Consider the following 18,314-nt stretch of genomic DNA (forward strand, 5'->3'; position numbering starts at 1 on the left):
GGGGTTTTTTGGCAATTCACCCTTTATATTTACTTCTTCTTCTTCTTTTTTCTCTTTTTTTTTTTTCATTAAAATTTAATGCATTAAAAAACTGACTTAGCATATCAAAAATCAACCAAAGGCCTTTGGCTTAATGGTAGAACCTCCTTATCTTCAAAGAAGAGGGGAGGAGTTCCAGCCCGGGTGTGGACAAAAAAGTGTGTTTGCTTTACCATCCCAAAAAAAAAAAAAACAAAAACATGTTGAAAATCAAAGTGTGAGAAATTATACGCAGTAGAGGATACGGGCTCATACATATTGATGCACATGCTTCACTTCACGTTAAATGATCAGAAAAACAATCTTTACAAGAACACCAATCAATACCCATTTCTATATACTTCTTAAATTCTCATCCACATCTTCCACAGCTCAATCTTCCTCATGTCTCGCCGACCTCAGGACCTGCATTGCATTACTGCAAGCATGTGCCCACCACAGGAACCTCACAGCAGGCAAAAAACTCCACTCCTACATGCTCATCAATGGCTTCCTTAGCTCCCTATTTTCCATCACTAGCCTAATCACCATGTATTCCAAGTGTAATCGCATTGCCGAAGCGTTATTAGTATTTAATTCATCGATCCATGATCACAACGTGTTCGCGTATAATGCAATCATTGCCGGGTTCATCGCCAATGAGATGTTTTAGGGGTTAGGAAGATTCATGGGTTGTTGTTTAAGCTTGGGTTGGAGTTTGATTTATTTATAGGAAGTGCTTTGGTTCATGCGTATTTGAAATTTGGGTTCATGGAAAAGGCAGTAGAGGTGTTTGAAGAATTACCTGTTAGAGATGTAGTTCTTTGGAATGCAATGATTAATGCGTATGCACAGATGGGGCAGTTTGATATGGCATTGGAGGTTTTTAGGAAGATGGGTGAAGAAAGAATAGTTTCAAGTAGATTCACAGTTACTGGGGTCTTGTCAGTTTTTGCCATGATGGAGGACATAAATAACGGGAAGGCAGTTCATAGGTTGGTAGTGAAAAGAGGGTATCATTCAGGCATTGCAGTTTCAAATGCCTTGATTGATATGTGACCGGTGGTTCCTTTTGCAAGGGTCGCGATACCAAGTCAAGCTTGAAGAGTTGTGTGTTTAGGAGGTGGCCAAGTTTTACATTTATAGAAAGCCACTACTACCTTTCTATATATAAAATATAGATAGGGTGAGTAGGGATCGTCCCAAGGGATTATACGTGTTGAAATTTCAACTTCGACTCTAGCGTACCAAATGATTGCAAAAGAGAATTGGGTTGGTTGATTACTAAATGAGCTAAACTATAATAAAACATTGCAATAAGATAAAGAGTAAGTAAGAAGGAAAGGTCTTGGGGTATAGAGATCACCACCAAACAATACTATTCCAAACCATAATCAAGTGACTAATGAGGGAAATGAATGTGTTGCAACAATGTTGTGTGTGTAAAAGACATTCAATTGGTAAGGGTGACTCAACAAGTGCAAATTGTCTCAATCAACATGTGTGAGGCCACAATACATCTATTGGTAGAGGAATATATTGTCTAAACATCATGTGAAGATAACAAAATAACAATTCAAGTCATTGAACCTTTCATTAAGCTCATAGTCCAAGCAATCCATAAGGATGACTTAGTTAAACATGCATTATCTAAACATCATGTGAGAGGTACAAAATATCTATTGGGAGAGGAATAAATTGTCTAAACACATGTGACAGATACAACATATCATAACTAGTCATTAATCCTTCTTAAGCTCACAATCCACATACAACACAATATTAGAGGAATATGCCATTTGGACTCACAAGCATGGAACATCAAACATCAAGAGTAGATTGTCCTCCCATCTAACATTACACTACCACTACACTAAATCTACACAACTAGCATGAAAATAAAGCTATCTAGATTAGGGGAGAGGCACAAACCATCAAGAATAGGCATAAACCATTAAATGAACCAAAATAGTATTCATTAAGCATATCATCTTGATAATCTCTAGATCTATAGCATCAATACACATAAACATGCATCAAAAATACTAAATCTAGAGATAAGCACATGAATATCCTACTCTAGCATACATAGACATATGGATAGAATAGAATAGTCAATTGGAAGCATTAAACCATACAAACCATGAAATAATCAAGATTTATATATACATGAATATCAAGATGTATCATACAACACTAATCCCTCAATAATACACAAGATTAGAGTATAGAAAGCATGCTTGGGGCTAACTCTAGCCCCAAGAGGATGTCTAGCCACTCATAGTAGTGATGATCCAACCCTCAAGGGCTAACTCCATGGCTGCTCCTTGTTGGTGAATATTTCCTCCAATGGTGCTCTAGCTTCCTCCCTTCTTTCCTCTCCAAGAATAGCCTCCAAGATGATTTTCAATGTGTGACAAAAGACTCCCTCAAAAAGTGTATCATATTCCTTATATAGGTAGGTCAAATACACCCCATGATAAGCTGTGGTCGTGCAAGGCATATTCTCCAATCATTGGATGAAGGACGGAATAAATGAGCTGGACTTTAACTTTTTCTCGCTGGAGGAAGTTCGATCGATCGAACCTTAACTTGGATCGATCGAAAATGTGTTCGATCGATCGAACTGCATCTTGGATCGATCGAAGTGGTCTGACTCCTCCGGATAATGACAAGGCTGGGATATTTTCAAGATATTTATGAGGAAAAAGACAAAAGTGGTTGGTAGGCGTACAGCTGTGGATAAGATCAATCATTTGAATAGGACAAAATGGGGTTCGATCGATCGAAGGTGATGTTCGATCGATCGAACTTGGAATTTCAGCAAAGGCCAAGGTTGGATCTATCGAGAAGTACTGTGATCGATCATAGATGTTCGATCGATCGAACTCTAAGTTGGATCGATCGAACTTTTCAGCTGCACAACTTGATTCCTTTTTGCTCCTTTCTTTCTCCACTTTGCTCCCTCATTTGGTTTATCTCAGGATTGCTTCAATTAAGTTCTTATTTGGCTGAGTTAGCTCAATTTTGGGACTAGTGCCTGAAAATATAAATAATACGTAATAAGTCTAAAACGGCAAAGTAAGATAGATAAAGGTACTAGAATGCTTAAGCTTAACGGGTTTAAATGCGCACTTTTCAGTGCTCATCAATATGTATGGAAAATGCGAATTTGTTGAAGATGCATTAGGGATTTTCGACATGATGGTTAAGAAGGATATTTTTTCATGGAACTCTATCATATGTGTTCATGAAAAGTTTGGTGATCATGATGGAATCCTAAAGCTTTTTGTAAGGATGTTAAGGTCTGGATTTCAGCCTGATTTGGTCACAGTCACAACCATCCTTCCAGCTTGCTCTTATTTGGCGACATTGATGCAAGGTAAAGAAATACATGGATACATGTAATACCCCTAATTTTAAAAAGGATAAAATTGGAATTTTAATTATCTTTATTGCATTTTTATGTGACTAGTTGCTTAAATGTTTAATTGTTTTATTTGTTTTAAACTGTTAGCCTTGTATTTGAATTGCCTTATTTGGTTAAATATATTTTAATTAAATTAATTGTATTTTTGGTTGCTGTAGTTACTTTAATTTTGGTTGCTATAGTTACTTTAATTGTATTATTATTTTTTTTTCTTGCATAGACGTAACTGTTTAATTAGATTAAGTGTATGAATTATCTTTTAGGGTTTTAGTATTTTTATGGGCTTGCCGACATAATTAATTGGGTTTTAAGTTTAGGGTTTTTATGGACTTTGGAGTGGGAATTAGTTATAAATATATAACTTATACGTCCCTAGGATTTGGTAACCCTATTCACGGCACAGTGAAAATACATAGAGTTTTGAGAGAACGGAGCGAGAGAAAATAGAACAAAACTTAGGAGGAGAATAGAGAGGGCCAAGGGAGAGTTGTGGTGGCTTAAACCAAAACCATAGGAGGCTTGAAGATGGTCAGTGGTTGCCGAAAATTAGGAAGACGACAACACAGTTTTGAGACCAAAACTACATGCAAGTTCTTTTCTTCCTCCTTCCCTTTGGCTTGTGTTCTGTGCACCTAGATAGTCTTTAGGGTTTAATCAATCAATAATTTGAAGTTACATGTTTATTATATGCTATATGGATGATTTATTTGTGTTGAAATCCAATTTGTTACAGTTCATGCATGTGTCGTTTCAGTTTTCTGTTCTTTAAGCATGTTAAGTTCTGTTGTAATTTTAGTTACTATACCTACTTTTATCTACTATAAACGAACCATGGGGATGTTAATGGGATGATATAAAACCTTAGGTTCAGTTTTGAAGAGGAGCAGAGGGGTTGAAATGGAACTGTAGTTACAAGATTGTATTCAGTGTTTGATCTTAAAAGCGTGTTAAGACGATTGTTGTTTTTCTTGTTGTTTTAATTCCTGCTGTTATAACAAAATGATGGGATGCTATTGCTCTAATTTTTCTAAGAGCAGGCTCTTTCTCAATTTGACGCATACTGTAATTTTTAGCTACTGTTTGGGCATTTTGGGTTACTGAACAGTTTTAGAAATTTAATGGGTTTTTAAATAATTATTTTAACATGTAACTAAGGTCTTGAAATGCATAAAATAGCCTCTTGGTATTAACGGAATTAACTATGCGCTATTTAGCCACTTTGCGTACGGTTAACGGCTGGAAGGAAATTTATTGTCTAATTTTAATTTGACAATTTAAGGGGCTATAATATAGTTCTAAATTAAAGTTTAAATGTGTGATGGAGTCTTTTGAATAACAATTAGACTTGTAACTTATTGGGGCTATGTGCTAACAGATTAAACAGAATATCAGTATACAACTTAGCATGCGGTTACCTGATGGAGAAAATTAAGTTGCTCAAATTAATCTAGCAATTTATGGGACTATAATGTGATTTAAAAACTTATTTTTTTTTATGCATGATAGAGTCATTGATATATTAGATGTGATCTACGCATGCTATGGATGCTAGTTGTTGAATCTTTAAACCGTTTCCTGCAAATACATGGTTTAACTCTTGAATTTACATTGCTGAAACTATAAATAGTCTTCTGTAATTATTTGGGATGGTTTTGGATTGTAAATTGCTATACTGTTATTTATAGGTTGTAATTTACATGGTTTGGATGTTAATTGTGGGATCTTAGATATTATCATACAAGTAATTGGATTATGGTTTTGAACTGTAATTGCTGTAATGTTGTATAAACTATTCTGCAATTACCTGGCTTTTGGTTTTAGTTATTAAATTACTGTACTGTTATTGATAGTCTGTAATTTTTACATGGTTTTGGATTTAAATTGCTGAATAAATATATTCTGTCAATTACATGGATATGGAGGATTGTATGCACCGGTATGGGACGGTGACATACTAGGGGATGGTTTAGCTCAAAACGCCTAAACCTAACCTAACGGATTAAAGGAATGGATTTAAAAATATTGAATCCTAATTGTGTTAAATCAAATCAACTGCAACTAAATTGAGTGGCTTCCTGGATTAATGGATGATAGTTAAGTCATATCAACAGAATAAGTTGAGAGACTAACTAGCTGGTTTATTGTATGTCAGTTCAATAAATATTTGAACTACATACCCTGGTTTTGGACGGACTTTATAAATATGTTTATGCTACAACGAGATGAGCTTGAGCCTCAGACTCGTTGGTTAGGGTGCGTATATGCAGTGGATGCGTAGCTGGCTATAGTAGGTTGAGATGTACCCTGTTAGGTCTAGGTACTCATGCCCACCTTTGGGTGCGTTTTCGCATGTTGCCTTCTATTCAGGTTGAGACTCCTACTGTAGTCCAATAAATGTCCCTTAGTGTGGATATATATATATATATGTATGGACTAGATAGCTATTGTTGAGATATCTAGGGTGTATCTGCGTATCGAGTCACTGTTTGGATTGTAGTTAAAGAAGAATTTGCATGTGGGCCTGACCCACTCTTATTTTTACAGGTGTTTGTTAGTTCCAGACTTGAAGCTAGATTGTGCTGAGCAAATACAGTTATTCACTCCACCGATGACCAGGGTTTTATTTCATATTTTAGACTTGGGTTTCGTTTCCAATCTTTTGAGTTCAGTGAGATATATTAGGGGTCCACTAGATGGATTCCCGAGTTGTAATAGAAATGGAGAAGTAGGATGTATCAGAATCATTCTTTGTTAATTAAATTTTATTCTGAGGTTTTTGGATTATTATTCTAGTTTCTTTTTAGCAATTTATTTATTCTTGTTTTTCTTATTTGTATTCTGTGTTCGATTATTGCTAATTGGTTTGATATCCTCGGGTAATCGGGCGTGGGCCCGGCCAACCCGCATCCGGAAATCTGGGGGTATCACAATACATGATTATTAATGGGTTGGGCAAGGATTTTGATGATGTATATGTGAATAATGCTGTTTTGGACATGTATGCAAAATGTGGGAGTATGAGGGAAGCTAACTTGGTTTTTGATAGGATCGGCTATAAAGATACAGCATCATGGAACATCATGATTATGGGTTATGGCATGCACGGGTTTGGCATTGAGGCATTAGATATGTTTTGTCGCATGATTGAAGTGGAATTGAAGCCTGATGAGGTCACATTTGTGAGGGTTTTGTCAGCCTGCAACCATGCAGGTTTTGTGAGCCAAGGGCGTGACTTCCTGACACAAATGCCATTGAAATATGGCGTTGTTCCAACTATTGAACACTATACTTGCGTGATTGACATGCTAGGTCGAGCTGGACTGGTGGAGGAGGCGTATGAGTTGGTATCGACAATGCTAATTGATGCAATCCCAGTAATATGGAGGGCTTTACTAGCAGCATATTGACTCCATAGAAATGAAGCCCAGGCCAAAGTTGCTGCAGATAGGGTGTTTGAGCTTGAACCAGAGCACTGTGGAAGTTTTGTATTGATGTCAAATGTTTATGGAGCAGGTGGTAAATATGAAGAGGTATCAGAGGTGAAACATATAACGAGGCAACAAAATGTGAGAAAAACACCAGGTTGTAGCTAGATTGAACTCAGTAATGGTGTGCATGTTTTTGTTACTGATGATAGGACTAATCCTGATGACTGTTTTATTTATGCTGAATTAAATTCCTTAACTGCTAGTCTGCTTGATCATGGATATGTGCCAGATATCTAGCATGAATGTGAAGAATGTAAAATTCCTTTTCCCCGAAACAAGCTGAAATAAAAGTATTTTACACAGCAGATGTAAAATATCAGAGAGTGATATAATTGGTTTGGTTTTACATTCCAGATGAAATGATTTCTCATGCGTATGCATATGTGATGGCATCAAAATCATACGTTTTACACATCAGAACAGATTTGTAGACCAGTGGAAAGTATGGTTAGCTGCGCAGCACTAGGACATGAGTAGGGATGGCAACGGGGCGGGTTTGGAGCGGGTTTCCCTAAATCCCGCCCCGCCCCTTTTAATTTTTGTCAAGTCCATGCCTGCCTCGAGACCCGCAACGGGTTGAATTTTCATGTCCAGTCCCGCCCCGTTGGGGAATACTGTGCCCCCGTGCCCGCCCCGCTAACAAATTTTTTTCTCCCACTTTTTAGAACTTAAGCTCCTGCTATTTAAATGTGGAAAGCCTGGAAATGGCACAACATAAATCAAATTATGTATCCCAACAAAAATAAAAAAATAACATACACATAACATAATTCAGATAACATAATAAACATAAATAAAAATTTAATACAACCAAATCACAAGAAGTTTTAAGTTCCAACTTCCACCATAACTAAAACAAAAGCAAATTTAATACCAAGTTTACATCCCGAATTAGGATTATAAGAGATGGGTAACTGGGTAAGTCGCTAAGATAAGTTATACTAAGCATATATATATATATATATATATATATATATATATGCTTAGCTGGGCGGGGCCCCAAGGATATGTATATTGAACCCTTACCTGCCCCATGACCCGTAACGGGTACAAATTTTGTATCCATGCTCGCTCCAACGGTAAAAAAAGTGTTCCCATATCTGTTATTAACGGGGCGGGATGGGACGGGACCCCGGCGGGGCGGTAAAAATTGACATCCCTAGACAGGAGTATAAATCATGCTGCCAATCTGCTTATTAAAATAGAAGTTTCAGATTGACTCATCTGCATTTTATTTATTTCTCAAGGTACTTTAAGGGCTTTGAATGTATGTTTCTGATTTCAAGATGATGGCCTTGAAAGAACCATGTGACCTATCTTAATTTTGAGTTGCAACTTGACACAGTTGCTTGTGATGTAAAACAGGATAGATAGAGATGAATGGTGCAAAAAGGTTTCGCATAGCCAAATAAAAGTAATTATGATATAAATTTTTGTTTACTTAACTATCCTTTATCAAAGGATTTATGCTTAGATTCTGAATTTAGAATGCTTATTATTAGAAATCTATTTAATTTATTTTGGTATTTGACCTAATCCTTATAGTGTGAATTTTTTTGTTTAACCAAACCCTTCTCTTCATCCAAAACGGACCACCGATGCCAAAGTTATGGCCGTTTGAAGTTTGCCTTCTAAAAACCTTTTTTTTTTTTTTTTTTTTTTTGAGAGTAGCAGCAAAGGGCAAACCATCGCCCGATCCATGGGCGACTATCGTCTGAGTAGAAATTTTTTCCAACGCAAGAACAGAGTTGGGCGAATGATCGCCCGGCCTTGGGCCGAATAATGAGCGCTGAAAAATGCGTATTTAAACCCCTTAAGCTTAGGCATTCTAGGACCTTTTTTTTTTTTTTTTTCGGTATTGTATTGATTTCGTGTTATTTCTATTTTGAGGCACTTATCCCCAAAATAAGCTAACTCAGCCAAAATAAGAGCAAAAAGGAAGCAATTCTAAGATGAATCAAAGAGATGAGCAAAGTGGAGCAAAGTAGAGCAAAAGGAAGTAAATGGTAGAATTTCAAAAATTTCGATCAATCTCAAAAAAAGATTCGATCGATCCAACATGATCGATCTCAACACTTCAAAGATAGATCCAAGCTATACATATTAATGCTTGAAAAGGGTACCATTAATATGCAACTCTAGCAGTTGGTGAGATATTTTTTACATGATTGTAAAATGTGCCATTAGCATGAGTCAAGTCAATGATTTAAAGCCCTAGTACTGTTGCTTCATTCACCAATGGTTAGAAAAAACAAATACCTGGCCAGGTTGCATCACAATCTTTCAGTTAGCATCACCGATGCCAAGGTTTCTCATTCAATTTTCTTCTCTTTTGGCTCGTCAGTATTTCCACAGGCAGGTGAGACATGCATATTAATGTCACTATTGCTCCTAACCATTGAATTTTATGTGGGATATGGACATCAGGGAACCCCTAGCTTATAGGCATGCCAAAATTGATGGGTCCCACAAGGTCCTCTAGTATCATTTTAGTCATATTGTACACAGTTGATATGAATATGTTTTTATCTTTTCATTTTTCAGAAGAGTTGTTGTTTGGATGGAAAATGTTTGCAAGCATTCAGACTTTGATGACTAGAATATTTATGAGTTGATAGCAAGGAGGTGCCATGTAATAACTGATGAGGCATAGTTAGTTTAGGGTGCAGCAACACAATGTGCTCTTGTCATTTTTCATGTTCGCATGATGGTAAACAGATTAATTTTTTTTTTAGGAAAAAAAAATGTTTTTATTTTATAATAATACATCTACCAGGTGATTGTTATGAACATTCATGTCAAGCGTTAGATTGTAACTCTTTTTCTTTTGAACTGTGGAGAAGTTATACATGGAAGAGATTTTCCTATCCTTTGTAAGTTCAATACCTTTGAGGTTAATTTATCAGGAAATGGAGAGTGTTATCGACAGCAACCAGGATATCCTGGCGTACTTAGGATTTTCACTTTCAGTAGAAAGGGAAAAGCATGAAGAGGATAACCCAATTCTGGCAGCGATTCACAGAACAAAAGGAAATGCGGTGATCATTCTTGCAATACTGCGTCGAAAATAGGGACTGTGACATTCCACATTGTCTTAGGGAAGACTATTGACACTTATATGTGTGGATACTTCTTAACTGTGTAGACTCGTTTTGAAAACCATGAGCACAAAGAATGCATAAAGAAGACAATATCTGCATGGCGGGGCGGAGCGTGACAAATGGTATCAGAATCAATCCCTAGTCAGAAAGGGGAAGCGTGCACAAACCCAGTCAAACCAACGAGGACGTGAGTCCCAAGAAGGAGTGATTGTGACGTCCTACATCGCTTGGAGGGAGGTTGGCTGCCGGATAATATCTACATAACTTGGCTGTGACACTATTCGGATATGGACATTCTTGCTTTGATGAAACAAATTGAGAAGCACTAAGCACATTTTGAGCATACTTGCTTAACAAGATGCAGACAATATTTGCATAGCGGGGCGGAGCGTGACAAATAATATCAAAGTCAATCTCTAGGCGGAAAGGGGGAGCGTGCGCAAGCCCAGTCAAACCAACAAGGACGTGGGTCCCAAGAAAGGGTGATTGTGACGTCTGGAGGGAGGTTGCCGAGCCACCTAGTAGCACAGAGTAGTTTATACTGTTAGAGATATCCTAATAAGCTTTAAAAAGAATAATAATTCTGAAAAAAGAAAAAAGAAAAAAAATGTTAGAGGTGCTTCATGGTCATATAGCTTAACCGGACAGGCCAAAGGAAATCTTACGCAAAGAGAGTCAATGAGAAACTCCGTAATTGCTGAGTGAAATTCCGCAAGCAAATGCAAACACTGAAATTAAAGTAAAGCAAAAGGTGAAAGTACTAAATAAGAACTTTCTATGGGACAGATGCTGCACAAGCCATGTTGTCAGACTCCTTGCATAAATTTTCAGAAAAAATAAAATAAAAATGATGGTTAGAAATCAAACAAAATAATAAACAAAGATTAAAATAAGAACTCTTAATGCTCACGTGATAGGTATCCATGATGTGTAGGGATGGAACTTGTTGTATGTGACCTTGTCCAGCTTGTATATAAATTCATACCACAAATAGCCAACCTAAAAAGGATAAACAACATAAAATTATTGATAGTCCAATCAGAAGAAACTGGCACTGATACAAGCACACTACAATCACAGAAGATAAGCAACTCACAGATGAGGAAACCAGGACAATGCATGTTTTGATTATGCGTCGCCGCCTGGTTTCAGATTCCTCCAATTTCTCTATCCACTTCTCAACCTAATATAACAAAAAATATAAATTTTAGCAGTTGCACAACCAATAAGCAACAAAAACAGTAAAATAACTTTCAAGAAATTACATTGGGGTGAAAATAAGCATATATCATCCCGATATCAAGCCCAGATCTGAAATGCCATTCATGTAATCGAGGGAGATCTGGCTTTAAAGGATCAGTGTACCCTGCCATTGTGAATAACAATTACTCAGGTGCTCGTGCCAGCAGGTATAAATGCACTTTGAAAATTTGAAAACCCAGCTCAACTTGGACATTTGCAGCGGGATCACCTCAAGAAAATTCAATTCAATATAGTAATTATTTAAAAACATTTTTAACCTCATGATATCATATAATACCTTTAAAATCATATGGACTTTATTATCTTTTCAGGAATAAATTGTAGCTAAAGGAAACAGAAAAATAAATTAATTAATTAAAAGGGCATTTCAATGACACCTGCTCACCATTCATGAGATCAAAGGACCCTAGTCTACAACTTGGAACTGGCAATTGACCATCCTCAAAATATACCAAGTCAACTTATAGTTGGATCCAGAATAACCTTACAATGTGTGGTGACCCAGTTGAGCTCCAGATTAAATTTGACAAGTTCAAGATTAGAAGCACACATAAGATACTTAGTGTAAAAAGTTAGGTCCATTACTTAGTGCCAAAGGGGCCCATAAAATGTCAAACGTTCCAGGAATTTCCCAAATTGCAATAACCACAAGAAAGCAAGTGAAAATCTTCGCAGCCATCACCAATCTTTTCTCATTATACTTGTTGAGAATTCCAAGGGTTCCATAAACCATTAGAGTGAAAAGCGTGTGCATTGGGCAGATATAGTACGACATATAGTCGTTCTTAAGAACAATCCAACAAAATGCCACTAAAAAATTTAGCCGCCACATCATCTGCATAAAAAGGACAATAAAGATATAAAAACATCTTAAGTCATTAAAATGGAAAGAAAACTAAAAGTTGTCAGGGAATGTCTATATGAAATAACAATATGATCCAAATTCAACGATGTTACCTGAGCAAACCTAGCAACGCTAAAATCCTTTCGAATGTAATAATAGGAAAAGTTTCCAAATCCAGTCATCCAAACATGTGCAGCAATAAAAACCCGTATTGCATTGTACAATTCCGTTGCAGCAAAGTAATGATACATTAAGAAGAGGACCTGTTGACAATACAGCAGGAAACACAGCCTTATAAAAGTACTTGCAATTGCTTGTACCACACAATGTATATAAGGGTACTTTATAAATTGAACATAGCAGCAGACATGGAAAATATCTAACATCCAACAGAGTTGAAAATTGTAATGTATAGGCATAACTTTTGCAGGTTTCGATCTGAATCTAATGAGTGACAACAAAAATCATATGACAACATATCTCGGCTTTCCAATACATGATGACTTTGTAAAAATTGAAGAGAAAAACTGATCCAAAAATACATCCGGTCAAAATAATATTATTAGAAGTCAAGAAATAACTATACTAGTCTTCCATCAGATGATACTGAATAGTGCAACTAAAACAATATCTGCTTAAAAAAAATATATTGTAGCTCAACATGAGTCAAAGAAAATTCTACAGAGAGAGTGTGTAAAATACATTTTTGTTTAACTAAGCTGAAGCAATAACAAGTTAGAAATAAGGAATTTTAAAAAGATATACGTGCCTGCATCCATCCTTTCCACTCCTCTGTCTGATGCCGATTAAGGTAAAGTATGGATTTTCCAGAAAATGTTGACTTGTCATGATGTTTCTTGAGAGAAGTCAATGCCGAAACTATGACAAGAAGAATGTAGAGGAATAGGAAAAGATCGCGATTGTATCTGTCAAAAAAAAAAAAAATAAATTAAATTGATCAAAATCAACACAGAAATCAGGAAGATAACTGCCTTAAAAGGCTGGAGAGTGCTCTATTATTCTATTCTGTTGCAATACTAATCATAGAAATAAGATATCCATTCAACATATTAATAGATAACCTGGTCCAACTAAGGGATAACTTTTTGAATTGCATACAGACAGAAAAGGCAACACACACACACACACATATATATATATATTTGGGCAAACATAACACAGCATATGTTGGCTACATGGAATTATGAATACCCAAACTCTACTGTTCAATTCGCATTCCATCCCCAAGCTCATAAAAGTGCATCTCTTATTGCAAAATTATGATGAAAGCAACATACAATAACTGCTTACAAATATACTACTCCAGCACATTTAACATAATCATACGCATTATTATATTTAAATTAGAAACTTGCCAAGAACAAATAAAAAATAAATAGATAAGTCAAGAGGGGTGTTTCAGAGCAAAACCATTGCAAAATAAACTCTTAAATGTAACTGTGAAACAAAACCCAGAAAAGGAAAGCACCTTAGTAGAGCCTGCAAGTAAATATGTGCGGTCACATATATAGAAATATACCATAATCGCCCCAAACTCAGACCTACATAATATTTTATCAGTACATATACGAAGGAATGAAGAGCTGTCAAATATTTATTATCATCACCAATGCAATAACACAAATCACATTGCTCTCAAAGTTGCCCGATTCTCTAGCAAAAAGGAGTCGTCCATTATTAGAAACCTTGAAATTCAAGAGGTTGAGAACGTAAGAAAGACTTCTACGGAAACAATGAATATGAAACTCCACTGAAATACAGCACACCAAACAGCAAACCACCTAATTAAGTTTCCCTTAATTGATGAAGCATAGTGCCTTGTGGATGCTGATCTTGTGAGGCCTCCTTCCAGCATAGCAGCCCGATCATCTTCCCTGATTTTCATATTTTCCAATTCAGCTAGGTTACTGTCTGAATGACTGCTGCCCGGAAAGTAGAAATTCAGTATCAGAAAGCATCCAGACATCACATTATTTTCTTATAATGCTGTATGAATAAAAAGGCGTAAAATTCCCAAACTCAAAAGAAAGGAATATAAAATATCACATAAGTGATTGTTTAAATGACATATGGTAATATATTTTATCCATACAGATTAGACTAATTCTAAAAACACATATAGTTTAATATGCATGTATATAATATATTTACTGTCTTATGTGAATATGCAAGTGACTGATCTCCTCTACCTCCCAAAGTGGATGATGAGGGTCCAAGTCCTAGGGGCAAATGGGCTCATGAATTTCTTGCCAACGAAAAAAAAAAAAAAACTTAGAAAACAACACTTTTTAACAAAAAGAAATTAAAATGGCGAAATATTCATGGAACCAATGCTTGCAGTTAACTTCCAGTTGCACAATTTATGATAAAATTCTGGTAGGAAATTACAAATTAAATGGAAAGTATCATCCTCCAATCCATATTTAAATATATTGAAGGGAACAACAACTTCCAATTTTAGTGGCACAATAATATCCTAGCCTTCCAATAACATCGAAGATTAAGCAAGCATAACGAATACATGAAAGTTAATAAAAAAATCAGTTGATGGCAATCAAAGTGTACATTCTCAACTTCAATCTTTAACATGTTACTTCTTTCCTTCTGCTTCTTTTAAAATCACTTAATTTCAAATAGAAAATAAACAAAATACTGTATCTCTTGACTCATCCAAAAAACCTCTCAAAGACTTGTTTCTCCCCCATTCCACTACTATTATACATGTGCATATCATATCACTAAATATTTCTATATATTAGGTGAGGGTCCACCAAGTAGAGAGAACAAAGAAAAGAAAAGGTGAGAGTCCTACTTCAGACACTCAATTCACACAAACCACAGACTCCTTTTGTACTAAACTGTTTGTAACAGCATAGCCTGAGGACTCTCCACAACAATCTCAATAATCTATGCAAATCTTTCTCAACCTCGAAAGAATGGTATGAGGTCATTCAGAAAGCGTATGACCTTCATTCAGCTAATGCGGCTAGAAGTAAGTTACAGGCTGGTAATTTGAGCCATCTTTCAATAACAATCTAAGGTAGCACTGGGCCAGCAACCAATAGAAAGTTCCCCTCTCGTAGAGCGTTGAAGAACACAATTTAGTACAAAATTTATAAATTATCCATAAAAAGGGCGAGTACTGTATTTTGGAATGAGAGAGCCTCAGATAGAACTCAAAGGCCCTCCATTCATTTTCCAGTTAGTATTGTGTTTTTAATGAGAGAGCCTCAAATCGAACTACAAATTCTATTTGAGTTATGAGGCTAATTTACCTACTGTTATTGCCTAAAACATGTGGATTTGTGATCCACATAACACCTTACATAATTATGAACTGGTGTCTTCTTCTATATTTCAATTTCATACATTAAAGCTTGTAATCTAATCTTCTTCTTCTTCTTTTCCTAATTGATACACACACATACTTCACTAAGGCTTGAACCCCTGACCTCCCTTTGGGAAGTAAGGGCTTGATACCGCTAGGCCAATGATCCGTTGGTGCTTGTAATCTAATCTTTAGATCAAACAAATTTTAGATGAAAGTTCACAAGTGATCCAACGCATTGTGTTCATCTATTTTCACATTGTTAACTGTTATTTGGACTAGGCAGTTGCTATACTAGGTATTTGATCCACCACAAGTTAGTCTTACTCTCCCTAGTTCAGTTGCATTCTATTTCAAATCCATCCCCTTATATGAAAAGCCAACGTTTCCAAACTCCCACCATGTTTATTAAAAATAAATATAAATAAAAAAATGGATACTCAAATTGAATTGCATATATTAACACAAAGTAATGAAATAAAAACAGCACTTCCATAATTTCATGTGTCAAACTTGATATTCTATAATTAATTAAACCACCTAATGCACATGCAAGTGAATTTTGAATTAACTTGCTGCAGATGAGTTCATCTTTTTGCAATATGAGAATAAGTGAGAGGTTTTGTGTTTGAGTTTTTTGTTATAAAATTCTTACTATCGAGAGGAATTCAGGAAAAATGATAGGAGGAAAAACAACAAAGAAAAAGAAAGAAGGGTAGAGGAAGAAAGAGAGAGATACAGTGTATATATATATGTATAAATATTTCTATATATATATATAATATATAGAGAGAGAGAGGTCGACTTGACTCAACTTGATAAATTAACGATAATGCCGATATCCTACGGGATACTTGGCATGTTCAACTGGATGAAATCTTAGTCAAAGATACTCCATTCTCCATCACCCTCGCGCAATGTGTGAAAGTGAAATTTTTCATGAAAGGGCTAGTATAAACAGTAATATTTCGAAAATTGGCACTATAACAAATGGATTCAATTCTCTAAGTTACACATATAATTAACTTATTTGTCATAAGACACTGACAGAAAGCTAGAGCAATCACCTTGTTTTACTAACTCAAGAATATAAATAACAAAGTGAACTAGTAAATTGGATTTCTTTTTTGCATTTCTGAACTTCAAGCAGCAACGAATACATAACTTCAGGAGAGAATACTTCAAATGTTCAAATGCATATATACTTACACACACACATAATGCGTGAGAATAGAAGAAGTTATTCTACTGTTACCATTCTTCCCCATCAAAATCATGAAAGAAGAAAATGCAATCATCACAAAATCAATCCCGATTTCAATAATTACAAACTATAAATTAGCCTAATTTTTAGGGCCAATTACTATTATAGTATTATGAACACAGCCAGATCAATTGGTGACCAAACAAGTGATTCTCTCAGCATTGAATCAAAATGATCAGAGAAACCTAATCACACACACAGTGATTGTGAAAAACAACGATACCTGTCCTGGTGTTATAGGTCCAGAAACCACCATATTGTTGCGAAATTGATTCTAAACTGCAAAATGTCGAACAGTGACAACGCGAATCAGTGAACAATAAACAGATAATACATTTGGAATTGAAGAGAGAGAGAGTGGAAATGAAGAGTTATTGCGTCGATCAAGAAAGAACCTGAATGTATAGTGGTGTCTGTATTTGTGTCTCCCTCTAGGACATCGTCTTCGTGAATACAAAAGACGAAACCCTAGCATGATCGAAGAAGAAGAGATCTGAAGCAACAGATGTGAGTTGACGTCATCGTTTGCTACTTCGCTTCAATAATTGAGAAAATGTCGGAAGAGAAGTCCCTTTCACTCCCTCTCTCTATATCTTTCTCTCTCTGCAATGCACTATGCTACTCTCTCTCTGCTTTTCCTAAACCAACCGTTGATGGTGGTTGTGGTATGGTTTCAGTTGCTGTATTGTTTTCGTCAGAGAGGAAAGGGAGTACGTGGATCGCAACTGTTGATTTATTTTAAAAAGATTGTATTATTTTTGGTAAATAAAATTGTCGGTCTGAAATGGTTTTATTTTTTATGGTCTCAAATGTTTTTTTTTTTTTTTTTTTAACATATCTCAAATGAGTTGTGTTTAATTGGATGTCAAATTTATATTTTGACAGTGCTATAGTGTTAAAATGCTACATTTTAACAATTCTGCCCCAATGATGCATTTTATGTAAAATGTTATTTTTTAACACAATCATTATTCTTTTTCAATTACCATTCCCACCATGTTAATATTAGGCACATTCCAAGTCGAGTTGTGCACATTATAAGGAAACTAAAATTAAACTTAATTAAAAAGAATTAAAAATCTAAAATATCTTGTCAAAAAATGACCCAAATATATATATATATATATGTATAAATTTATATATTTGATTATATTATTATATAAATTTTTTTAATATAATTTTTTTTTTTGAAATTTATATATATTATATATATATATATGTATATTATATATATTTAATTATATTATTATTAAAATATATATATATATATATATATATATATATATATTTATATTTAGGGCAAATCATTTCAGCCTCCCAAATCACCGTATATAGTTTTAGGGCAAATCATTTCAACCTCCCCAATGCCTCCATCTCTATTCTTGTTCTTAACTCTGAAATTGCCCCTGCTCTTTCTCTTACAAAATCAACAAGAATCAGAAGTTCAAAACCCATATCTTTTATCGTCTGCTGTTCCAGTTCGGGTTCGCCGTTCGCAAGCTTCAGCCATTGTCTCTCAACTCTCAAGCTTGCCCCCCCCCTCTCTCTCCAACTGCT

The 18,314-nt window shown here is 35.4% G+C and overlaps 1 protein-coding gene and 1 pseudogene across 3 annotated transcripts; one reads left to right on the top strand and one right to left on the bottom strand.

The window, feature by feature from the left end:
* The first annotated feature begins 323 nt into the window (after positions 1 to 323).
* On the top strand, positions 324 to 7,209 carry LOC132311351 (pentatricopeptide repeat-containing protein At3g14730-like; annotated as a pseudogene).
* Positions 7,210 to 9,957: 2,748 nt separating this feature from the next.
* On the bottom strand, positions 9,958 to 17,509 carry LOC132311367 (protein REDUCED WALL ACETYLATION 4-like). Of its 3 annotated transcripts, none has more exons than XM_059809270.1 (11): positions 17,153 to 17,509; positions 16,981 to 17,036; positions 13,947 to 14,087; positions 12,914 to 13,070; positions 12,258 to 12,407; positions 11,886 to 12,135; positions 11,303 to 11,403; positions 11,134 to 11,220; positions 10,948 to 11,036; positions 10,703 to 10,765; positions 9,958 to 10,555 (listed from the first exon to the last, which is right to left on the bottom strand). In XM_059809270.1, the coding sequence occupies exons 3-11, from the start codon at positions 14,048 to 14,050 to the stop codon at positions 10,447 to 10,449; spliced, it is 1,110 nt and encodes a 369-aa protein (XP_059665253.1). In that variant the 5' UTR covers positions 14,051 to 14,087; positions 16,981 to 17,036; positions 17,153 to 17,509; the 3' UTR covers positions 9,958 to 10,446. The 3 variants fall into 3 exon arrangements, with proteins under 3 accessions (XP_059665253.1, XP_059665244.1, XP_059665258.1); XM_059809261.1 differs by having other exon boundaries at positions 13,947 to 14,084; positions 17,153 to 17,508; XM_059809275.1 differs by lacking the exons at positions 13,947 to 14,087; positions 16,981 to 17,036; positions 17,153 to 17,509 and adding an exon at positions 13,634 to 13,787.
* Positions 17,510 to 18,314: the final 805 nt, after the last annotated feature.

This window comes from Cornus florida, unplaced genomic scaffold (genome assembly GCF_030987335.1).
Source record: "Cornus florida cultivar Cherokee Brave unplaced genomic scaffold, ASM3098733v1 CherokeeBrave_3.0.0_Hap2_Chr01, whole genome shotgun sequence".
Classification (NCBI taxonomy): Eukaryota; Viridiplantae; Streptophyta; class Magnoliopsida; order Cornales; family Cornaceae; genus Cornus; species Cornus florida.